Source organism: Oncorhynchus mykiss, chromosome 14, assembly GCF_057628025.1.
Source record: "Oncorhynchus mykiss isolate SJ-2025 chromosome 14, ASM5762802v1, whole genome shotgun sequence".
Lineage (NCBI taxonomy): Eukaryota > Metazoa > Chordata > Actinopteri > Salmoniformes > Salmonidae > Oncorhynchus > Oncorhynchus mykiss.
Window position 1 is genome coordinate 22,714,519 of NC_143035.1, and position 26,858 is coordinate 22,741,376.

General features: G+C 44.2%; 1 protein-coding gene across 7 annotated transcripts in view; it reads right to left on the reverse strand.

Annotated features, from left to right (window-relative positions):
* Window positions 1-26,858, reverse strand: part of LOC110488996 (ecto-NOX disulfide-thiol exchanger 2) — a 296,941-nt gene that overhangs the window by 34,997 nt on the left and 235,086 nt on the right. For all 7 annotated transcript variants that reach the window (XR_016486333.1, XR_016486332.1, XM_090198591.1 and 4 more), the window contains 2 exons: window positions 11,138-11,371; window positions 1,963-2,175 (listed from right to left, as the gene is read on the reverse strand). Coding sequence is in view for 5 of the 7 variants with exons in the window: in XM_090198591.1 (XP_090054717.1) it covers window positions 1,963-2,175; window positions 11,138-11,371 (447 nt within the window). In the remaining 2 variants the exon portion in view is untranslated. The remainder of the gene's footprint in view (window positions 1-1,962; window positions 2,176-11,137; window positions 11,372-26,858) is intronic.

The following is a 26,858-nucleotide window of genomic DNA, read 5'->3' on the forward strand; positions in this document are numbered from 1 at the left end:
ATATTTCAACAATTCCACTTACTTTTGATAAAGTGTATTTTAAACCAAATACTTTTACTCAAGTAGAATTTACTGGGTGACTTACATTTTTTTCATTTTCTATTAAGCCATCTTCACTTGTCCTGAAGTATGACAATTGGGTACTTTTTCTACCACTGTCCTGTTGTAAAGATAAGCAATGTGCTTAATATTAGGAAAGTTGAGAAATATAGTAGGCCTAGCCTATAGAAAGCTGATGGGATCCTCTTTTTAATAGAGGAAATCACTCTGTATTCTCACTCAATTGCATAGCCTATAGAAATGTTGCACAACATGAGCTCATGGGCTCTCATGAAGTGTTTGATTAGATTTTCAATTACATTGATGTCAGAGTGATTAGTGGAACAATAGAGTGCTGAGTACCAGGCAGTTAGCAAGTTTGGTAGGCTACTAAGGACCATCGGCAGCATCAGAAGCTTGGAGAAGCCTAATTACCGTGACTAAACAATCACGGGGCATTTGACTGCCTTCACGACTTGTGACCGCTGGTGTGGCGATAATACGGTCACCGCAACAGCCCTAGCATCAATCATATTCAAGTGTCATTGAAGCTGAGTTTTCATGAATCCTACAATAAAAAGAGTACTTAGTACATAAAAAGTTACTGTATATGCTATCAATATTTCACAAAGGCCCAATGACAGGTCATTGCCATTCAATTATCACTTGAGTGACTTCAAATTGTCCTTTTGCAAGGTAGCGCCACCCATCACAGGTTTCCTGCAACCTCAGACGTTTATCTCTCTATTCCCCACAGGTGTATGTGAGTATATGACAGCTGTGTTATATCTTGATTCTTAGTGTCAGGCACGTCACAGCTGTGAGATACAGAGAGGCTGTCACAGCACAAGTTGAAGCAGGTTAATAAAACTATGTATTTTCCCTTTGGAAAAATGAACAGGAGGTAAAGCTGAAAAGCTGACAGACAAGAGTTACGTCTGTAGATTACCAACATGCCCCTGGGTATTTCCGGCCTCAAGCTAAACAGAGAGGCAACATGACACAGGAGTTCCCTAGTTGGAACTCAACATGGGAATAGGAATGGGATATGCACTGGGACTTTGTGGATGATATTATGTGAATGTCTCTGGCAGACCCTGGTACTATGTGAATGTCTATGGCAGACCCTGGTACTATGTGAATGTCTATGGCAGACCCTGGTACTATGTGAATGTCTCTGGCAGACCCTGGTACTATGTGAATGTCTCTGGCAGACCCTGGTACTATGTGAATGTCTCTGGCAGACCCTGGTACTATGTGAATGTCTCTGGCAGACCCTGGTACTATGTGGATGTCTCTGGCAGACCCTGGTAGTCTAATAGTTCTGACTGATGCAGGGTCAGCTTTACAGGGGTCTACAGTGAGATCAGCACCAGTACCTAAAAGCCTCATTAGTGAATCGGCTGACAGTTGCTCTCCTCAGACAGGTGTTAATTACTATGAGAGACAGAGACAGGAAGAAAGAGAAGATAGATGGGAAATGGAGAGAGAAAAGTGGCCACTCTGGGCCTAATGATGATGGTCTAAGAGAGGTAGCTAACAGCTCCCTAAATAACCTGTTCAATGTTATTGCTGCCATCACTGGCCTTTACAAGGCAAACTGCCCCAAATCTACTCCTACAAAGAGTCATCCCATAGAGTGGGTCTTCAGAAGTGCTATCCTCTGTTTGTGTGCAGCCATGCATGCGTGTGAGTGTGTTTGCAGAAAAGACCATCTCTGTTCCATGTCCCTGGGTATTTGGTCCATCATGTATGGAGCACTGACCTGGAACTTGTGAACTTGTGACATGAAAATCACTTGAGGGTTGAGAACGTTTAGAGGGACAATGTGACGTTGCTTCAAAGGGAATGCCACAAGTGGTTTTATGTTGACCCTTACCCTGTTGTGGGTCCTGTGTGTGTGTCAGCCTGGTGTGTACTCACATTGTGCCAGGATGCCAGACAGGGCGGTCTTGAACTTGTCCTTGGCCACCTCCAACTCCTTCTCGTGGGCGGCCTTCTGACTCATCAGCTGGCGGATGTGGCTGTTGGACGACTGGATCATTGAGTAGAAGTTGTTGGCGTTACGACGGTTCACCTCACCGCGTTCCACCCAGGTCAGCAGCACGTGCACCGCCGCCGCAAACGCTGCCTCATCTGAGGAGAGGGTTAAGGTAAGACTTAAGGTTAAGGTCAGTGGTTTGTTTGGGGTAAGGTTACAACTAGCGGCGAAAATAAATGCATTTATGGTTTGAAACATAGGTAGGAATTAGAACATACATTTATGAATGAAATAACAATGAATTCAATAGGATCTCTATGGTATGAAAGTTCTTCTGTCCTATTTATCATGGCCTGATGGAGAACTGAGAGGAAAGGCGATACAGAAATGGCAGAAGCAGAAAGTCACACATTTTGGCGAACAACTCATTTCAAATCAAATTGTATTTGTCACATGCGCCGAACACAACAGTAAAATGCTTACTTAGTAGACATTAACTGACAACGCAGTTTTAAGAAAGAAAGAGATAAGAATATCAAATTAAAGAGCAGCAGTAAATAACAATAGCGAAGCTACATAAACGGGGTACCGGTACAGAGTCAATGTGCCGGGGCACAGGTGTCAAGGTAATTGAGGTAATATGTACATGTAGGTAGAATTAATAAAGTGACTATGCATAGATAATGGAGTAGCAGCAGCACAGAGGAGAGGGGGGCGACACAAATAGTCTTAAGTCTTATGGCTTGGGGGTAGAAGCTGTAGAAGCAACTTGGACCTACACTTGGAGCTCCGGTACCGCTTGCCATGCGGTAGCAGGAGTCTTGGACAATTTTTAGGGTCTTCCTATGACACCGCCTGGTAAATACAGTTGAAGTCTGAAGTTTACATACACTTATGTTGGAGTCATTAAAACTCATTTTTCAACCACTTCACAAATGTCTTGTTAATCTTTTGAGGACGCATGCCAAATCTTTTCAGTCTCCTGAGGGGGAATAGGTTTTGTCATGCCCGCTTCACGACTGTCTTGGACCTTGTTAGCTTGTTGGTGATGTGGACGCCAAGGAACTTGAAGCTCTCAACCTGCTCCATTACAGCCCCGTCGACAAGAATGGGGGCGTGCTCTGTCCTCCTTTTCCTGCAGTCCACAATCATCTCCTTTGTCTTGATCACGCTGAGGGAGAGGCTGTTGTCCTTGCACCACACGGTCAGGTCTCTGACCTCCTCCCTATAGGCTGTCTCATCATTGTCGGTGATCAGGCATACCACTGTTGTGTCATCAGCAAACTTATTGATGGTGTTGGAGTCGTGCCTGGCTGTGCAGTTATGAGTAAACAGGGAGTACAGGAGGGGACTGAGCACACACCCGAGGGGCCCCTGTGTTGAGGATCAGCGTGGTGGATGTATTGTTACCTACCCTTACCACCTGGGGGAGGTTGTCAGGAAGTCCAGGATCCAGTTGCAGAGGGAGGTGTTTATTCCCAGGGGAGTACAGGAGGGGACTGAGCACACACCCGAGGGGCCCCTGTGTTGAGGATCAGCGTGGTGAATGTATTGTTACCTACCCTTAGATTAGTGATGAGCTGAGGGCACAATGGTGTTGAACCCTGAGCTGTAGTCAATGAATAGCATTCTCACATAGGTGTTCCTTTTGTCCAGGTGTGAAAGTGTCGAGTGCAATAGAGATTGCACAATCTGTGGATATGTTGGTGCGGTATGCTAATTGGATGTAGGGTTTCTGGGATAATGGTGTTAATGTAAGCCATGACCAACTTTTCAAAGCATTACATGGCTACAGACGTGAGTGCTACGGGTCGGTAGTCATTTAGGTAGGTTACCTTAGTGTTCTTGGCCATAGGGACTACGGTGGTCTGCTTGAAACATGTTGGTATTACAGACTCAGACCGGGAGAGGTTGAAAATGTCAGTGAAGACACTTGCCAGTTTGTCAGCGGATGCTCGGAGTACACGTCCGGAGTACACATAATCCGTCTGGCCCTGCGGCCTTGTGAATGATGACCAGTTTAAAGGTCTTACATCGGCTGCGGAGAGCGTGATCACAGTCATCTGGAACAGCTGATGCTCACATGCATGTTTCAGTGTTTCTTGCCTCGAAGCAAGCATAGAAGTTATTTAGCTCGTCTGGTAGGCTCGTGTCAATGGGCAGCTCTCGGCCGTGCTTCCCTTTGTAGTCTGTAATAGTTTCAAGCGCTTAGTCCTGTATTGAGGCTTTGCCTGTTTGATGGTTCATCAGAGGGCATAGCGGAATTTCTTATAAGCTTCCGGGTTAGAGTCCCACTCCTTGAAAGCGGCAGCTCAAACCTTTAGCTTAGCGCGAATGTTACTTGTAATCGATGGTTTCTGGTTGGGGTATGTACGTACAGTCACTGTGGGGATGACGTCCTCGATGCACTTTTTGATTAAACCAGTGACTGATGTGGGATACTCCTCAATGCCATCGGAAGAATCCTGGAAACATATTCCAGTCTGTGTTAGCAAAACAGTCCTGTAACTTAGCATCTGCTTTATCTGACACTTTTTTTAATAGACTGAGTCACTGGTGCTTCCTGCTTAACTTTTTGCTTGTAAGCAGTTATCAGGAGGATATAATTACGGTCAGATTTGCCAAATGGAGGGTGAGGGCAAGCTTTGTACGCATCTCTGTGTGTGGAGTATAGGTGGTCCAGAGTTCCTTTCCCTCTGGTTGCACATTTAACATGCTGATAGAAAGTAGGTAAAACGGATGTAAGTTTCCCTGCATTAAAGTCCCCGGCCACTAGGAGCGCTGCCTCTGGATGAGTGTTTTCCTGTTTGCTTATGGCCTTATCCAGCTCATTGAGTGCGGTCTTAGTGCCAGCATCGGTCTGTGGTGGTATGTAGACAGCTACGAAAAATACAGATGAAAACTGTAGGTAGATCGTTTGGTCTACAGCTTATCATAAGATACCCTACCTCAGGTGAGCAAAACCGAGAATTCCTTAGGTATTGTGTACAAGCTGTTTACATATATGCATAGGCCCCCGCCCCGTGTCTTACCAGAGGCTGCCTGCCGATAGAGTGTAAAACCCACCAGCTCTATGTTCTTAATGTCATCGTTCAGCCACGACTTGGTGAAACATAAGATATTACAGTTTTGACTGTCCCATTGGTCGGATATACGTGTTTTCAGTTCGCCCCATTTATTTTCCAGCGATTTAATGTTAGCTAATCTGTCTAATCTGAGTTGAGTAATCGCAGTTCTGATGTCCTTTTCGGTCATAAGAGACGGTAGCAGCAACATTATGCACAAAACAAGTTACGAACAATGCGAAAAAACTAAAATAGCATTGTTGGTTAGGAGCCGACAAGATGGCAGCCATCCCCTTCATCATAGCTCATTAGAGAAACAAGTTCATTCATTCAGCCCAAAGCTGATAGCAGTAGAGGAGATAAACGGAGGGAGGATAGGAAAGGAGAGGGAGGAGAGAAAATAGTGATATCTTTAATAAAATCCCGAAAATGTATTCTAAATGGCACCACAGGCTCTGGCTCTCCTCCAGGTCTGCTCTGCATGTTAACTAGAGGGCAGTGGATGGTAGCGATGTGAATATCATGTTTCAAATGCCTTTGTATGAACAACAGTGGTTGTTTTGCATTATTCATGTTTTGGGTTGTAGACTGATAAGGAGATGTGAAGAGACGAGTGTTATTGACTTTCATTGTTAATGACACTGGTGATGTCCTCGTTCACATTACTCATAAGCAATCCGTTATGTTGCGCCGGATGTTACGCAGTGCAAACGCAAGGCCCCCTTGCGGTTGAAAGCTCTGTTGGATATGGACACCACATACTTTGAAATTCAGCCACACCGGTTACGTGGCCACCTTTCCAACTAGTCAGTTCATTAAATTCCTGCCCTGGTCAATTGCAAGTGCTGTTATTAAGTGGAAACGTCTAAGATGGTTTTGTTCTCTATGGTCTCTCTAACACACACAATCACCCAAATACACCGAGTGTACAAAACATTAGGAACACTTTCCTAATATTGAGTTGCATCCCCTTTTGCCCTCAGAACAGGGCACGGACTCTAAAAGACATTTAAACGTGTTAACCCTCGCAAGACATCCCTAGCCGTGTCCTCAGAGCATGCACAGACCAGCTGGCTGGTGCGTATACGGCCGTATTCAATCTCTCCATATCCCAGTCTGCTGTTCCCGCATGCTTCAAGATTGCCACCATTGTTCCTGTACCCAAGAAGGCAAAGGTAACTGAACTAAATCACTACCGCCCCGTAGCACTCACTTCTGTCATCATGAAGTGCTTTGAGAGACTAGTCAAGGATCATATCACCTCCACTTTACCGGTCACCCTAGACTCACTTCAATTTGCGTACCGCCCCAATAGGTCCACAGATGATGCAATCGCCCTCACACTGCCCTATCCCATCTGGACAAGAGGAATACCTATGTAAGAATGCTGTTCATTGACTACAGCTCAGCATTCAATACCATAGTACCCTCCAAACTCATCATGAAGCTTGAGGCACTGGCTCTCAATTCCGCCCTGTGCAATTGGGTCCTGGACTTCCTGACTGGCCGCACGCAGGTGGTGAGGGTAGGAAACAACATTCCACTTCGCTGATTCTCAACACTGGGGCCCCACAACGGTGCGTTCTCAGCCCCCTCCTGTACTCCCTGTTCACCCATGACTGCGTGGCCATGCACGCCTCCAACTCAACAATAGCAGGCTTGATTACCAACAACTACGAGACAGCCTATAGGGAGGAGTTGAGGGCACTCGGAGTGTGGCGTCAGGAAAACAACCTCTCACTCAAGGTCAACAAAACAAAGGAGACGATCGTGGACTTCAGGAAACAGCAAAGGGTGCACCCCCCAATGCACATCTACGGGACAGTAGTGGAAAAGATGGAAAGTTTCAAGTTCCTCGGAGTACACATCACGGACAAAATGAAATGGTCCAGCCACAGATGGTGTGGTGAAGAAGGCGCAACAGCGCCTATTCAACCACAGGAGGCTGAAGAAATTTGGCTTGTCACCTAAAACCCTCAAACTTTCACAGATGCACAATTGAGAGCATCCTGCCGGACTGTATCACCACCTGGTACGGCAACTGCACCGCCCACAACCGCAGGGCTCTCCAGAGTGTAGTGCGGTCTACACAACGCATCACCGGGGGCAAACTACCTGCCCTCCAGGACACCTACAGCACCCAATGTCACAGGAAGGCCAAAAAGATAATCAAGGACAACAACCACCAGAGCCACTGCCTGTTCACCCGCTATCATCCAGAAGGCGAGGTCAGTACAGGGTCATCAAATCTGTGACGGAGAAACAGCTTCCATCTCAAGGCCATCAGACTGTTTAACAGCCATACTTGAAATTCTTGGCCACTTTAATAATGTTTATATATCTTGCATTACTCATCTTATATGTATATATTGTATTTTATACCATCTATTGCATCTTGCCTTTGCCGCTCGGTCATTGCTCTTCCAGATATTTATACATTCTTATTCCATTCCTTTACTTAGACTTGTGTGTATTATGTCGTTGTGGAATTGTAAGATTACTTGTAAAATATCGCTGCACTGTCGGAACTAGAAGCACAAGCATTTCCCTAAACTCACAATAACATCTGCTAACCATGTGATTTGATAAGGTGTCAAAAGTGTTCCACAGGGATACTGGCCCATGTTTACCCCAATGCTTCCCACAGTTGTGTCAAGTTGGCTGGATGTCCTTTTGGTGGTGGACCATTCTTGATATACACTCAAATGGTTGAGTGGGTGGGGTTATATCCTTCCTGTTTGGCACTGTCCGGGGGTATCATCAGATGGGGCCACAGTGTCTCCTGACCCCTCCTGTCTCAGCCTCCAGTATTTATGCTGCAGTAGTTTGTGTCGGGGGGCTAGGGTCAGTTTGTTATATCTGGAGTACTTCTCCTGTCCTATCCGGTGTCCTGTGTGAATTTAAGTATGCTCTCTCTAATCCCCTCTTTCTCTCTCTCGGAGGAACTGAGCCCTAGGACCATGCCTCAGGACTACCTGGCATGATGACTCCTTGCTGTCCACAGTCCACCTGGCCGTGCTGCTGCTCCAGTTTCAACTGTTCTGCCTTATTATTATTGGACCATGCTGGTCATTTATGAACATTTGAACATCTTGGCCATGTTCTGTTATAATCTCCACCCGGCACAGCCAGAAGAGGACTGGCCACCCCACATAGCCTGGTTCCTCTCTAGGTTTCTTCCTAGGTTTTGGCCTTTCTAGGGAGTTTTCCTAGCCACCGTGGTTCTACACCTGCATTGCTTGAAGTTTGGGGTTTTAGGCTGGGTTTCTGTACAGCACTTTGAGATATCAGCTGATGTACGAAGGGCTATATAAATACATTTGATTTGATTTGAGTGTGAAAAACCCAGCAGCGTTGCTGTTCTTGACACAAACTGGTGCGGCTGGCACCTACTACCATACCCTGTTCAAAGGCACTTCAATATTTTGTCTTGCCCATTCACCCAATGTCTCAATTGTCTCAAGGCTTAATCGTTCTTTAACCTGGTCTCCTCCCTGTCATCTACACTGATTGAAGTGGATTTAACAAGTGATATCAATAAGGGATCAAATCTTTCACCTGGATTCACCTCTTTACGCTTCTGCTACTCTCTGTTCATCATATATGCATAGTCACTTTAACCATATCTATATGAACATACTACCTCAATCATGCATAGTCACTTTAACCATATCTATATGAACATACAACCTCAATCATGCATAGTCACTTTAACCATATCTATATGAACATACTACCTCAATCAGCCTGACTAATCGGTGTCTGTATGTAGCCTGTATGTAGCCTCGCTACTGTTTTTCACTGTCTTTTTACTGTTGTTTTTATTTCTTTACGTATCTATTGTTCACCTAATACCTAATACCTAATAATTTTTGCACTATTGGTTAGAGCCTGTAAGTAAGCATTTCACTGTAAGGTCTACCTACACCTGTTGTATTTGGCGCACGTGACAAATAAACTTTGATTTGATTCACCTGGTCAGTCTATTGTATGGAAATAGGTGTTCTTAATGTTTTGCCCACTCTGTGTACATGTTCACACACTAAGATCGAGAGGGCTTTTGATTAATTTAAGGTGAAGCCCCTAAGGTGTCATAACCAGAGGTCCCTGAGGTGTTCATCTGTATCTATAGAAAGATATAGGTTTCCAGGCTCTCCACAGTCACTAGTCCTCCCTACCAACTACAGGTCCATTATCAATACACACACAATATCTGACAATGACCAGGGCCCAATAAAATATAACATCTGGACAAAATGAGAGTTTATCTGCTGTATGGAAGTTGCATCCAAAAAGGCACCCTTTCCCCTATATAGTGCACTACTTTTGATCAGGGCTCTAGTTTAAAGTAGTGCACTATATAGGGATTGGGTGCCATTTGGGACACAGTGAAAAACACATCTTTCAATGCATCTATACATCATCATATATAATTTTGAGGAGGTCCCTAAGATTCACAAAACCCACATACAGTAAAAGCACAAGAATGTGTTGAAGAGATGTGTGGTTACTAAAACTACCACCTGGCAGCTCATTTTCATATCTAGCAGCTTCTCAGCTAAACTGAAAGTAGAGAAGCCACATTCATTACTTGGCCACTGCTCTGTGTAGCAGTTAATGGAGAACGTCTCAAGGTGTTTGGGTTAAGATGGCAGTGAGGCTACCTGTCTACTAACCTAATTCACAAAACATGATGTTGAGCTTCTTTCCACTGGAATCCTCACATTCAGAAGTCTAAGTTGAACAAGTTGTGGGAGGGATATTTATGTCCTTCTGCAGTGGGGACATGCTTTACACTCTATCTTTAAGCATATAAATACACAAGCACGAACGCATGCACACAAACAGGTTAAAGGGCCATTTTTGTACTTAGCATTGGCTCGTGAAACTACCAAACTTCCTTCATACACGCAGAAACATAAAAATGGTATCCATGAGTTCATCTGCCTTTGAGAAAGTACAGAATCACACTTTAAGCCTCAGAGAAGATGGGGCTTTTGAGTCTACAGCTTCTTTAAACCCAGAGACAGATTCATCAGACATATAGACAACATCAAGCTCTGCCGTGTTAGAAGGATTTGTCAACCAAATCAAACCCAGAGGAGGACCACAGTGGAACACTGTACATTGTGTACCGGTTGATCAGCTTGATGTGAGAGCATTTCTAAGTTAAACCTTACTAATGCTTGTGTACTAAAACATCTGTGTTTAAGCCTGGACTTTGGGTTTGAGATAGTCATATAAACTAACATATATAGGATAGAAAAGTGTGTGCGTGCATTAATAGAGGCCTGTCCTGACTGTCTGTAGAATGACCCATGATGTCTGGCCACTCAGCCAAGATTGACAGTAACTGACTGGTTCCTCTTGATCGGAGACAGACTAAAGGTTATATCCTGCACACCAGTAACAGAGCTATTGTTCTGTCTGGAACCTGTTTCTGGGCCAAAGATACACGTGCGCGTGCGTGCGTGACCAGTACAACCATACATCATCTGGCCCGACAGTCAAAAGCGCTTGCTTGCCCAACTTTGGGGAACTGTAGAGCTACTGTTAGAGGAAGTATGTCTGGATTGACTTCCTGTCATTCTGGCCCCTGTTGCTCTCACTCAGTTGCAACAGACTGAGGCAACCTTTTCACCCAGTTGTCTCCCCTCACACACACATAGGGTCACGTGTTTTGCAGATGCTTGCATGGGGTAGCTTGACTATATAAATGATTCTGTATTCTTTGTACAGGAGGCTCTCACTCCATCTCACCTGCGTGGGCGGAGTCAACCAGCCTCATTATAATAGGTTTTTAATAAAAGCAATACCTTGATTGATTATTGATTTAGCCTCTCCTCATTAGTTAAAGGTATAATTTCCACCACATTGATAATGTGTGAGTTTTGTATTCTGTGTGTGTCCGTGTGTTTTTATTCTCTGCGTCTCTCTCTGTACTGTGTGTTGTCTGTGTGTGTAAACGTTTCTATATCTCTATTTTGTGTGAATGTGTAAACATTTCTATATCTCTATTTTGTGTGAGTGTGTACTGTGTGTGTAGCCCCACCTTTGATCTTGTCGCCCAGCAGGCTACACTCGTGGTCTGAGTAATGGACGATGGGTGGAGGGGAGGGGGGTCTGAAACGGTCCTCCTCCATCCTCCTGCGGTGTCTCTCCTCTCTGGCATACAGGCGCTGACGACACTCCCACTCATACAAGTCGTCTCTGGCCTGGGCAAAGTCCACATGGAGCCGCCCTGTGTCCTTCTTGTCTGTACTGGAGCCCAGACGCATACGGTAGCCTGGAGGGAGAGGAAAGGGGGTTGAGGGGAGAGGGGGGGGGGGGGGGGGAGAGGGGGAGAGAAGGAGGGGGGAGAGAAGGAGGGGGGGAGAAGGAGGGGGGGAGAAGGAGGGGGGAGAGAGGGAGGGGGGAGAGAGAGAGAAGGGGGGAGAGAGAGAGGAGGGGGGAGAGAGGGAGGGGGGAGAGAGTGAGGGGGGAGAGAGAGAGAAGGGGGGAGAGAGAGAGGAGGGGGGAGAGAGAGAGGAGGGGGGAGAGAGGGAGGGGGGGGGAGGGGGGAGAGAGAGAGGAGGGGGGAGAGAGCGTTAGAACCAATTGGTAACATCACGAGTGACATTTCACTCTGCTAAACGGGCAGGTGCAGGGCGATAAAGCGCCGTAAATACCCACAAACCACTTTCTATCAGACACCTGCATCTCTCTCTTGACATCCTCTATTTGGGTTGAAACGATCGGTCCATCCATCGCTCCCCATCCCTCTGAGGCTCTCCTCTTTTTAATTTGTTGGTTCCTGTCACAGCTGCATCCCAGCTAAAGTAGCTTTGTGGGGTTGAAGTAAACACCTTTCTGTTCTCTAAACTAATTCATAGAGAAGACTTGGAGACTAATTGGTCCTCTAGTGACACCCAAGCAAACACATCTCTCTCCATTCTCCTGCTCATCTTTCCTCTGTATCTCGCTCTCTCTCTCCCACTCCTCTCTGTTTCTCTTTCTCTCCCTCCTGCTTTCTGCTGTCTCACTCTTCAGTCTCTTTCACTCCTCCTCCTCTCCATCGCTGCTCATTCACTCAAATTACCCTAGGTGAAAACGGGCGCTCTCACACGAACACGGCCTGCTCTTTGCTTCAGGCTCACAGATGTGATTCAATATTTCATAGGGAGACTGGAGAGCTCTGTGCTGCTGGACAACTAGGCCGATGGACTACTAAACTAACTAGAATGGTGGTCTGTGGGACTGGTGGTGGACATAATGTATGGGACAGTTATCCATTCTTACTGAAGAGAATAGCTAAGCCAAGTCACTTGAGACGGCTACACACACGGGTCAGTCTCACAAAACTCACATTTGACCCCCCCCCCCCCCAAAAAAGGGTAATTTTTCACAGGATCTGTACTTATTTATTTGATCATTATTGTGTTTATTGATAAGATAATATGTATTTTTTAAGGTGGGTTAATGTTAAAATAAAATTGAATGGTACATTTTAAGAAAAAAATGTTCTCCACAAAAGTTATCACAAAACTACCACCAGAAGGCCTCAATCACCACCACGAAGCCAACATGATTTACAAATAGACCTACCTAACGCAACAACGCTGTAAGAGGGGATACGGAGCATATTTCTAATTATTTACCACACATCATCGCCAGCAACAGTTGGAGAACAAAGGTACTGATTATAGAAATGACTGCAGTTGATATAGACTAGACTAATAAATACACTATTTGCCTTCATCAAAACAATGGTTTTGTTGCAAATTTCAGTCTGGAACCTGCCGAGGTTTATGTTGGCTGTAACCTTTTCTAAATGGCACACTACAGCAGTTCACAAAAAAGCCTGAAATAGACGAGCCACATCTATTATTCCAAAACTGCAGCTCGTGGTTGGAACACATACTTCCCTACTTTTATTAATCAACCAGTCCATTTTGAATTTGTGATAAAGCTGTTGTGATTTGGCAAGGAATGTAGCTTGTCTACAGTTTTGTTTGTGTATCCCATCAGATACATTATATTTCTGTAGGCCTAATGGGAGTGGTCGGAACAACATTTTATAAGAGAAAGGGAAGAGAAACTGTAGGGAGAAGAACTGATCACTTGGCTAGGCGTATTTTTTGTTGAGAGTCGCTAATGCACATAATAAATGGAAGGAATACTAGAGTCAACATGAATTAACAGTTGTCTTTGGGACAAAATCTCACCTGCCCAGAGAGTTGCATAGTTTGCCATTGAAAAACTGTACTGATCTCTAGAGATTCAGAAACCCAATACATCAGACTTGCATAATACTAAAAGTACTGCTCTTAATGCAATTGACTAAAATATCCCTTATTTCAGTATAGTACTGTAACTACATTCATGTATTTTCAAGAGTCAAAAGTGAACTTAAGCGCAAAAACAAAGTTATTCATTTTTTTAAGCAATAAATTATCTTTAAATGTCTTTAAAGGTAATATTGGTGTACTATGATGTGGATGTAAGGTAATTTAGATGTATTTCTGGATTGAATGGGATCCTATGGGCAAATGCTTAAAAGTATTTATTTTAATTTTATTTTAATTTAACCAGGAAGGGCTCATTGAGATTTAAAATCTCTTTTTCAAGAGCGTCCTGGCCAAGATAGGCAGCACCAAGTCATTACAAAAATACAACATGAAAAACGACAAGTAATCTCGTAAAAACCATAGAATTCACAAGAGTATAACAACATCAAAAACAGCTAATTAAAAACATTGACAGTTCAGGGAATCAGTCTCAAGATCATTCATCAGTGATTTAAAAATACCAATCGGGACAAGTTCTTCCAGTTTAAAAGTATTTTGTAAGACGTTCCAAGACGATGGTGCAGAGTACATAAAAGCCCTTTTACCAAATTCAGTTCGGACATTTGGAACAGTTAGCAGGATAAAGGCCAGCGAACGAAGAGAGTACCCACCACATTTCTGAACAATAAAAATGTCAAAATAAAAAGGTAGTAAACCCAAAATGGCTTTGTAAATAAAAGTATACCAGTGACTGTGCCTACGAGTGACTAGAGAAGGCCAGCCAACCCTGGTATACAAAGTGCAGTGGTGCGTGAGGGTTTTGCAGTTTAAAATACATCTCAAAGTGCCATGGTGAAGGGTGTCAATTGATCTCAAACACCGAGCGTAAGCATTCATATATAAAATATCCCCATAGTCTAGTAAAGGCATGAATGTAGCTGATACTAGCCGCCTCCTGGCTTCAAAAGAAAAACAGGCCTTTTTCCTAAAATAAAATCCCAATTTCTGCTTACATTTTTTTGTAAGTTGTTGAATATGCAATTTAAAAGAGAGGCCGTCATCAATTAAAATTCCAATATATTTATTTACATTAGGTTACAACCTCAATATCCTTGCCCTGACAGGTAGTAGGTCAGAGGTCTATTTCTTGCTTTAGAAAACACCATTAGTTTAGTTTTGTCAGTATTGAGGATAAGCTTCAATTGACACAATGTGTGTTGAACAGTATAAAAAGCAGTTTGCAAGTTCTGGAAAGCTTTTGTAAGAGACGAGGCACAACAGTAAATAACAGTATCATCAGCATAAAAATGAAGTTGCGCATTTTGGACATTTTTGTCTAAATAATTTATATAAATAGTGAATAAGAGAGGACCAAGTACAGAGCATTGGGGCACACCATTAAAGACAGACAATTTAACAGACATAAGCCCATCAAATTGAGTACACAGTTATATCAGACAGATAGTTAGAAAACCATGCAACTGCATGCTCTGAAAGACCTACACTTGACAATCTCTGCCTTAGTATAGCATGATCAACTGTATCAAAAGCCTTAGAGAGATCAATAAAAAGTGAGACACAGTGCTGTTTTTATCAAGGGCTTCAGTGATATCATTTAAAACCATCATGGTTTGTGCTATGCTTCTTCCTGAAGCCCGATTGGTACATTGATAAAATAGAGTTAGTAAATAGAAACTATTTTAGCTGTTCACTCACAAGGGTTTCAAGTATTTTCACCAGGGGTGACAGCTTTGAGATTGGCCTATAATTATTTAAAAGTGTTGGATGTGGTAGGACAAATGCTGATTTCCAGATTTTCATGACATTCCAGGGTTAGATTGAACAGATATATAAGTGGTTCAGCTATGAAATCAGCTGCCAGATTTAAAAAGCAGGGATCCAAAAGATCAGGACCTGCAGGCTTTCTCTGATCTAAGGATTTCAGGGCTTTATGTACCACCTGCACTGAGAATGGCAAAGAGCTAAAAGTTTGACCAGCTCTCACTGGTTCATCCACACAGGGTTGTACAGAGACAGAGGACACCGAATCAGACAGCTTACTAGATGAGTCAAAGTGCTCATTGAAACAATTCAGCATTTCAGTTGTCATATACAGCAACAGTATCTAAATATGTGAGATAAGGACCAAAAACTGGCTTATGATATCAAACAACAGTATAAGTAAGTGCTAAAACAGGTACACATGTCAAAATGGGGCATATCCTAATTTAAGTGGCAGGGTTGCTTTTTGCTCAAATTGCAGATTGTGGCTTAAAGTAAGTTAAATGGGGTTTAAACACCCCATATTTCTTGACAAACCCTGTCAAATAATACGTTCAAATCAGGAAGACTGGTCTGAATGGTTGTTTAACTTCATTAAGCAGCATAACATAATTCTCTCTGGTTCCTATTATACAGGCGTAGTGGGAATGAAAACAAACATATCAGTATAGCGTCTCGTTCTTCTCCACATTCTTATTTGCCATGTGTGGAACGTCATTCACCTATTTACCTTGTAGCCTATAAGCGCGGCACAAGAACGCACATTCCTCACGCTTGCTGTTTAACCTACGGGCTAACTCATACAATTATGACTTTCCTGTCAACAAATGGATTTAAACCTTGGGATCTATTTACATGTCAATTTACCCATGTTATCTCACTTGCCATACCCTAAACTATTTAATACAATTCCACACTGCATCTGTCTATGTTGTTCATTCAGTTAAGCCTGTACTCAATTGAACTGTTTTACAAATCATCTATACAAACCAGTAAAAGCAGTGGTCCTAGTAAATAATTGAAGTTACCAGCACAGAACACCCATTGTCTATACATTAGAATTAGCATTACCGATATTAAGGTTCCCATTTTGGTAATGAGAAGCCCTTAGCTAAATCTGCAAACAAAAGGAGTCAGTAAACAATTGGCCACATCACTAAAGCCCATTCATGCCCCCATGTTGGCAAGGTAATAGTTCTAACTTTGTCCCAATTATAATTTTTTTGCCATAATGTGAGAAAGTCAAGTGGGGTAAAGGGAGTGTTTGAGAATAAGAACCTCATTCTGAAGGCATAAAAGCAAATAAATGAACTTGTGCTCATCTAAGGACAACTCCTCTAGATCAGGCTTTCCCAAACTCCATCCTGCCCCCTGGGGGCAGACAGAATGCAGACAGTTTTACTTACACGATGCATTCTGTCGAAAAACTGATTGGAGTTTTTACGGTAATGAGACATGTACCCAGACACTTTTTACGTAATAAATCATTATGATTTATGGACAAACTACAGCAACATATTTTGTGTTTTATATTTTTCTAAAGTACAATGACCTGAGAATTAAATCCGGACACATTTCATTAATGAAGATTTGGTGTGACTACTTACAAAGTTAAAACTGGTTTTATGAGAAACAGTCACTACAAGCACACACATATGCACCACACAGACACGCACACACACAATAAATAATGCATAGGATATTATTGTAGAGGCCAGTGTTAAATGTACTTTGTCGGGCTGTGATATATGTATCTAGTTTGCATATAGAGAGAGATTTAAGATGGCATGTGTCTGGAGTATAAAAGCTTTGATGGAAAAGGAGATTAAAAAAAAGACCCTGGTGCAACATGACTAGTGGGACTGGTACTGGAGATTAAGACTAGAGATTACGACGGGGGATTAGTACTGGAGATTACCACTGGACTACCACTGGAGATTACAACTGGACTACCTCTAGGGGGTTAGCACTGGACTACTAACTACTGGACTACCTCTAGAGGGTTAGCACTGGACTACTAACTACTGGAGGTTAGCACTGGACTACCTCAAGGGGGTTAGCACTGGACTACTAACTACTGGAGGTTAGCACTGGACTACCTCAAGGGGGTTAGCACTGGACTACTAACTACTGGAGGTTAGCACTGGACTACTAACTACTGGAGGTTAGCACTGGACTACCTCTAGGGGGTTAGCACTGGACAACCAACTACTGGAGGTTAGCACTGGACTACTAACTACTGGAGGTTAGCACTGGACTACCTTTAGGAGGTTAGCACTGGACTACCAACTACTGGAGGTTAGCACTGGACTACTAACTACTGGAGGTTAGCACTGGACTACTAACTACTGGAGGTTAGCACTGGACTACTAACTACTGGAGGTTAGCACTGGACTACCAACTACTGGAGATTAGTACTGGACTACCTCTAGGAGGTTAGCACTGGACTACTAACTACTGGAGGTTAGCACTGGATGACTAACTACTGGAGGTTAGCACTGGACTACCTCGAGGGGGTTAGCACTGGACTACCAACTACTGGAGATTAGTACTGGACTACCTCTAGGAGATTAGCACCGGACTACTAACTACTGGATGTTAGTACTGGACTACCAACTACTGGAGATTCATACTGGACTACCTCTAGGGGGTTAGCACTGGACTACCAACTACTGGAGATTAGTACTGGAGTACCTCTAGGAGGTTAGCACTGGACTACTAACTACTGGAGGTTAGCACTGGACTACTAACTACTGGAGGTTAGCACTGGACTACCAACTACTGGAGGTTAGCACTGGACTACCAACTACTGGAGATTAGTGCTGGACTACCTCTAGGGGGTTAGCACTGGACTACAAACTACTGGAGGTTAGCACTGGACAACTAACTACTGGAGTTTAGCAATGGACTACTAACTACTGGAGATTAGCACTGGACTACTAACTACTGGAGGTTAGCACTGGACTACTAACTACTGGAGATTAGTACTGGACTACCTCTAGGAGGTTAGCACTGGACTACTAACTACTGGATGTTAGTCCTGGACTACTAACTACTGGAGGTTAGCACTGGACTACCAACTACTGGAGATTCGTACTGGACTACCTCTAGGGGGTTAGTACTGGACTACCTCTAGGGGGTTAGCACCGGACTACCAACTACTGGAGATCAGTACTGGAGTACCTCTAGGAGGTTAGCACTGGACTACTAACTACTGGAGGTTAGCACTGGACTACTAACTACTCGAGATTAGTACTGGACTACCTCTAGGAGGTTAGCACTGGACTACTAACTACTGGATGTTAGCACTGGACTACTAACTACTGGAGGTTAGCACTGGACTACCAACTACTGGAGGTTAGCACTGGACTACCAACTACTGGAGGTTAGCACTGGACTACCAACTACTGGAGGTTAGCACTGGACTACTAACTACTGGAGGTTAGCAATGGGCTACCTCCAGGGGGTTAGCACTGGACTACTAACTACTGGAGGTTAGCACTGGACTACTAACTACTGGAGGTTAGCACTGGACTACCTCTAGGGGGTTAGCACTGGACTACCAACTACTGGAGGTTAGCACTGGACTACTAACTACTGGAGGTTAGCACTGGACTACTAACTACTGGAGGTTAGCACTGGATGACTAACTACTGGAGGTTAGCACTGGACTACCTCGAGGGGGTTAGCACTGGACTACCAACTACTGGAGATTCGTACTGGACTACCTCTAGGAGGTTAGCACCGGACTACTAACTACTGGAGGTTAGTACTGGACAACTAACTAATGGAGGTTAGCACTGGACTACCAACTACTGGAGATTCGTACTGGACTACCTCTAGGGGGTTAGCACTGGACTACCAACTACTGGAGATTAGTACTGGAGTACCTATAGGAGGTTAGCACTGGACTACTAACTACTGGAGGTTAGCACTGGACTACTAACTACTGGAGGTTAGCACTGGACTACTAACTACTGGAGGTTAGCACTGGACTACTAACTACTGGAGGTTAGCACTGGACTACTAACTACTGGAGATTAGCACTGGACTACTAACTACTGAAGGTTAGCACTGGACTACCTCAAGGGAGTTAGCACTGGACTACTAACTACTGGAAGTTAGCACTGAACTACTAACTACTGGAGGTTAGCTCTGGACTACCAACTACTGGAGATTAGTACTGGACTACCTCTAGGAGGTTAGCACTGGACTACTAACTACTGGAAGTTAGTACTGGACTACTAACTACTGGAGGTTAGCACTGGACTACCAACTACTGGAGATTCGTACTGGACTACCTCTAGGGGGTTAGCACTGGACTACCAACTACTGGAGATTAGTACTGGAGTACCTCTAGGAGGTTAGCACTGGACTACTAACTACTGGAGGTTAGCACTGGACTACTAATTACTGGAGATTAGTACTGGACTACCTCTAGGGGGTTAGCACTGGACTACCAACTACTGGAGATTAGTACTGGACTACCTCTAGGAGGTTAGCACTGGACTACTAACTACTGGAGGTTAGCACTGGACTACTAACTAATGGAGGTTAGCACTGGACTACTAACTACTGGAGGTTAGCACTGGACTACTAACTACTGGAGGTTAGCACTGGACGACTAACTACTGGAGGTTAGCACTGGACTACTAACTACTGGAGGTTAGCACTGGACTACTAACTACTGGAGGTTAGCACTGGACTACAAACTACTGGAGGTTAGCACTGGACTACCAACTACTGGAGGTTAGCACTGGACTACTAACTACTGGAGGTTAGCACTGGACTACTAACTACTGGAGGTTAGCACTGGACTACTAACTACTGGAGGTTAGCACTGGACTACCAACTACTGGAGATTAGTACTGGACTACCTCTAGGAGGTTAGCACTGGACTACTAACTACTGGAGGTTAGCACTGGATGACTAACTACTGGAGGTTAGCACTGGACTACCTCGAGGGGGTTAGCACTGGACTACCAACTACTGGAGATTAGTACTGGACTACCTTTAGGAGGTTAGCACCGGACTACTAACTACTGGAGGGTAGTACTGGACAACTAACTAATGGAGGTTAGCACTGGACTAACAACTACTGGAGATTCGTACTGGACTACCTCTAGGGGGTTAGCACTGGACTACCAACTACTGGAGATTAGTACTGGAGTACCTATAGGAGGTTAGCACTGGACTACTAACTACTGGAGGTTAGCACTGGACTACTAACTACTGGAGGTTAGCACTGGACTACTAACTACTGGAGGTTAGCACTGGACTACTAACTACTGGAGGTTAGCACTGGACTACTAACTACTGGAGATTAGCACTGGACTACTAACTACTGAAGGTTAGCACTGGACTACCTCAAGGGAGTTAGCACTGGACTACTAACTACTGGAAGTTAGCACTGAACTACTAACTACTGGAGGTTAGCTCTGGACTACCAACTACTGGAGATTAGTACTGGACTACCTCTAGGAGGTTAGCACTGGACTACTAACTACTGGAAGTTAGTACTGGACTACTAACTACTGGAGGTTAGCACTGGACTACCAACTACTGGAGATTCGTACTGGACTACCTCTAGGGGGTTAGCACTGGACTACCAACTACTGGAGATTAGTACTGGAGTACCTCTAGGAGGTTAGCACTGGACTACTAACTACTGGAGGTTAGCACTGGACTACTAATTACTGGAGATTAGTACTGGACTACCTCTAGGGGGTTAGCACTGGACTACCAACTACTGGAGATTAGTACTGGACTACCTCTAGGAGGTTAGCACTGGACTACTAACTACTGGAGGTTAGCACTGGACTACTAACTAATGGAGGTTAGCACTGGACTACTAACTACTGGAGGTTAGCACTGGACTACTAACTACTGGAGGTTAGCACTGGACGACTAACTACTGGAGGTTAGCACTGGACTACTAACTACTGGAGGTTAGCACTGGACTACTAACTACTGGAGGTTAGCACTGGACTACTAACTACTGGAGGTTAGCACTGGACTACCAACTACTGGAGGTTAGCACTGGACTACTAACTACTGGAGGTTAGCACTGGACTACTAACTACTGGAGGTTAGCACTGGACTACTAACTACTGGAGGTTAGCACTGGACTACCAACTACTGGAGATTAGTACTGGACTACCTCTAGGAGGTTAGCACTGGACTACTAACTACTGGAGGTTAGCACTGGATGACGAACTACTGGAGGTTAGCACTGGACTACCTCGAGGGGGTTAGCACTGGACTACCAACTACTGGAGATTAGTACTGGACTACCTCTAGGGGGTTAGCACTTGACTACCAACTACTGGAGATTAGTACTGGAGTACCTATAGGAGGTTAGCACTGGACTACTAACTACTGGAGGTTAGCACTGGACTACTAACTACTAGAGGTTAGCACTGGACTACTAACTACTGGAGGTTAGCACTGGACTACTAACTACTGGAGATTAGCACTGGACTACTAACTACTTTAGGTTAGCACTGGACTACCTCAAGGGAGTTAGCACTGGACTACTAACTACTGGAAGTTAGCACTGGACTACTAACTACTGGAGGTTAGCTCTGGACTACCAACTACTGGAGATTAGCACTGGACTACCAACTACTGGAGATTAGTACTGGACTACCTCTAGGGGGTTAGCACTGGACTACCAACTACTGGAGATTAGTACTGGACTACCTCTAGGAGGTTAGCACTGGACTACTAACTACTGGAGGTTAGCACTGGACTACTAACTACTGGAGGTTAGCACTGGACTACTAACTACTGGAGGTTAGCACTGGACTACCAACTACTGGAGATTAGTACTGGACTACCTCTAGGAGGTTAGCACTGGACTACTAACTACTGGAGGTTAGCACTGGATGACTAACTACTGGAGGTTAGCACTGGACTACCTCGAGGGGGTTAGCACTGGACTACCAACTACTGGAGATTAGTACTGGACTACCTTTAGGAGGTTAGCACCGGACTACTAACTACTGGAGGGTAGTACTGGACAACTAACTACTGGAGGTTAGCACTGGACTACCAACTACTGGAGATTCGTACTGGACTACCTCTAGGGGGTTAGCACTGGACTACCAACTACTGGAGATTAGTACTGGAGTACCTATAGGAGGTTAGCACTGGACTACTAACTACTGGAGGTTAGCACTGGACTACTAACTACTAGAGGTTAGCACTGGACTACTAACTACTGGAGGTTAGCACTGGACTACTAACTACTGGAGATTAGCACTGGACTACTAACTACTTTAGGTTAGCACTGGACTACCTCAAGGGAGTTAGCACTGGACTACTAACTACTGGAAGTTAGCACTGGACTACTAACTACTGGAGGTTAGCTCTGGACTACCAACTACTGGAGATTAGCACTGGACTACCAACTACTGGAGATTAGTACTGGACTACCTCTAGGGGGTTAGCACTGGACTACCAACTACTGGAGATTAGTACTGGACTACCTCTAGGAGGTTAGCACTGGACTACTAACTACTGGATGTTAGTACTGGACTACTAACTACTGGAGGTTAGCACTGGACTACCAACTACTGGAGACTCGTACTGGACTACCTCTAGGGGGTTAGCACTGGACTACCAACTACTGGAGATTAGTACTGGAGTACCTCTAGGAGGTTAGCACTGGACTACTAACTACTGGAGGTTAGCACTGGACTACTAATTACTGGAGATTAGTACTGGACTACCTCTAGGAGGTTAGCACTGGACTACTAACTACTGGATGTTAGTACTGGACTACTAACTACTGGAGGTTAGCACTGGACTACTAACTACTGGAGGTTAGCACTGGACTACTAACTACTGGAGGTTAGCACTGGACTACTAACTACTGGGGGTTAGCACTGGACTACTAACTACTGGGGGTTAGCACTGGACTACTAACTACTGGAGATTAGCACTGGACTACTAACTACTGGAGGTTAGCACTGGACTACCAACTACCTGAGATTAGTACTGGACTACCAACTACTGGAGATTAGTACTGGACTACCAATTACTGGAGATTAGTACTGGACTACCAACTACTGGAGATTAGTACTGGACTACCAACTACTGGAGATTAGTACTGGACTACCAACTACTGGAGACTAGTACTGGACTACCAACTACTGGAGACTAGTACTGGACTACCAACTACTGGAGACTAGTACTGGACTACCAACTACTGGAGACTAGTACTGGACTACCAACTACTGGAGACTAGTACTGGACTACCAACTACTGGAGACTAGTACTGGACTACCAACTACTGGAGACTAGTACTGGACTACCAACTACTGGAGGTTAGCACTGGATGACTAACTACTGGAGGTTAGCACTGGACTACCTCGAGGGGGTTAGCACTGGACTACCAACTACTGGAGATTAGTACTGGACTACCTCTAGGGGGTTAGCACTGGACTACCAACTACTGGAGATTAGTACTGGAGTACCTATAGGAGGTTAGCACTGGACTACTAACTACTGGAGGTTAGCACTGGACTACTAACTACTAGAGGTTAGCACTGGACTACTAACTACTGGAGGTTAGCACTGGACTACTAACTACTGGAGGTTAGCACCGGACTACTAACTACTGGAGGGTAGTACTGGACAACTAACTACTGGAGGTTAGCACTGGACTACCAACTACTGGAGATTCGTACTGGATTACCTCTAGGGGGTTAGCACTGGACTACCAACTACTGGAGATTAGTACTGGAGTACCTATAGGAGGTTAGCACTGGACTACTAACTACTGGAGGTTAGCACTGGACTACTAACTACTAGAGGTTAGCACTGGACTACTAACTACTGGAGGTTAGCACTGGACTACTAACTACTGGAGGTTAGCACTGGACTACTAACTACTTTAGGTTAGCACTGGACTACCTCAAGGGAGTTAGCACTGGACTACTAACTACTGGAAGTTAGCACTGGACTACTAACTACTGGAGGTTAGCTCTGGACTACCAACTACTGGAGATTAGCACTGGACTACCAACTACTGGAGATTAGCACTGGACTACCTCTAGGGGGTTAGCACTGGACTACCAACTACTGGAGATTAGTACTGGACTACCTCTAGGAGGTTAGCACTGGACTACTAACTACTGGATGTTAGTACTGGACTACTAACTACTGGAGGTTAGCACTGGACTACCAACTACTGGAGATTCGTACTGGACTACCTCTAGGGGGTTAGCACTGGACTACCAACTACTGGAGATTAGTACTGGAGTACCTCTAGGAGGTTAGCACTGGACTACTAACTACTGGAGGTTAGCACTGGACTACTAATTACTGGAGATTAGTACTGGACTACCTCTAGGAGGTTAGCACTGGACTACTAACTACTGGATGTTAGTACTGGACTACTAACTACTGGAGGTTAGCACTGGACTACTAACTACTGGAGGTTAGCACTGGACTACTAACTACTGGAGGTTAGCACTGGACTACTAACTACTGGAGGTTAGCACTGGACTACTAACTACTGGGGGTTAGCACTGGACTACTAACTACTGGGGGTTAGCACTGGACTACTAACTACTGGAGATTAGCACTGGACTACTAACTACTGGAGATTAGTACTGGACTACCAACTACTGGAGATTAGTACTGGACTACCAACTACTGGAGATTAGTACTGGACTACCAACTACTGGAGACTAGTACTGGACTACCAACTACTGGAGACTAGTACTGGACTACCAACTACTGGAGATTAGTACTGGACTACCTCTAGGAGGTTAGCACTGGACTACTAACTACTGGAGGTTAGCACTGGACTACCTCCAGGGGGTTAGCACTGGACTACTAACTACTGGAGGTTAGCACTGGACTACCAACTACCTGAGATTAGTACTGGACTACCAACTACTGGAGATTAGTACTGGACTACCAACTACTGGAGATTAGTACTGGACTACCAACTACTGGAGATTAGTACTGGACTACCAACTACTGGAGATTAGTACTGGACTACCAACTACTGGAGACTAGTACTGGACTACCAACTACTGGAGACTAGTACTGGACTACCAACTACTGGAGACTAGTACTGGACTACCAACTACTGGAGACTAGTACTGGACTACCAACTACTGGAGACTAGTACTGGACTACCAACTACTGGAGACTAGTACTGGACTACCAACTACTGGAGACTAGTACTGGACTACGAACTACTGGAGACTAGTACTGGACTACCAACTACTGGAGACTAGTACTGGACTACCAACTACTGGAGATTATTACTGGACTACCACTGGAGATTAGTACTGGACTACTACTGGAGATTAGTACTGGACTACTACTGGAGATTAGTACTGGACTACTACTGGAGATTAGTACTGGACTACTACTGGAGATTAGTACTGGACTACCACTGGAGATTAGTACTGGACTACTACTGGAGATTAGTACTGGACTACTACTGGAGATTAGTACTGGACTACTACTGGAGATTAGTACTGGACTACTACTGGAGATTAGTACTGGACTGCGACTGGAGATTAGTACTGGACTACTACTGGAGATTAGTACTGGACTGCTACTGGAGATTAGTACTGGACTGCTACTGGAGATTAGTACTGGACTACTACTGGAGATTAGTACTGGACTGCTACTGGAGATTAGTACTGGACTACTACTGGAGATTAATTTCCTTCATTTAGAACTATTAGGAGAGGGAGGACATTTACTGCACAACACCTCTAGTGGTCTCCTCATTGACCAACATAGTTAAGGTCTGTGACTGAAGAGGGAGGACATTTACTGCACAACACCTGTAGTGGTCTTCTCATTGACCAACATAGTTAAAATGAATCACTAACCTTTGACGATCTTCATCAGATGACACTCCCAGGACTCAATGTTACACAATACATGTATGTTTTGTTCGATCAAGTTCATATTTATATCCAAAAACCTGTTTACATTGGCGCCATGTTCAGAAATGCCTCCAAAACATCTGGAGAAATTGCAGAGCCACATCAAATAACAGAAATACTCATCATAAACTTTGATGAAAGATACATGTTTTACATAGAATTAAAGCTAAAGTTGTTCTTAATGCAACCGCTGTGTCAGTTTACGGCAAAAGCAAAATATTCAATAATCTGAAAACAGCGTTCAGCCACAAAAGCAAGCCATACAGTTACCCTCCTATTTGTGGAGTCAACAAAAGTCATAAATAGCATTATAAATCTTTGCTGATCTTCGCCAGAATGCACTCCCAGGACTCCCACTTCCACAAGAAATGTTTGTTTTGTTAGATTACATCCATATTTATGTCTAAATATTCCAAAGGCACAATGTGTGAGCGCAAAATCCTCACCAAAAGTCAAAAGAGTTCCATTACAGTTTGTAGAAACATGTCAAACGATGTTTACAATCAATCAAGGGTCTTTTTATAATAAATCTTCAATAATATTTCAACCGGACAATAGCGTATTCATAACAGAGGAAAAAGAAGGAACGGCGCGCCCGCGGGACCGCGCAGTAAACAACTGATTGGCCTCAGCCTAGTCCACTTTTTGAAACAGCTCTTATTCAACACCCTTCACAATAGAAGCCTCAAACAACTTTCTAAAGACTGTTGACATCTGCTGGAAGCCTTGGGAAGTGCAATCTGGCCCCATAGACACAACATATTGGATATATCACTTAAATTAAACTACAAACCTCAGATTT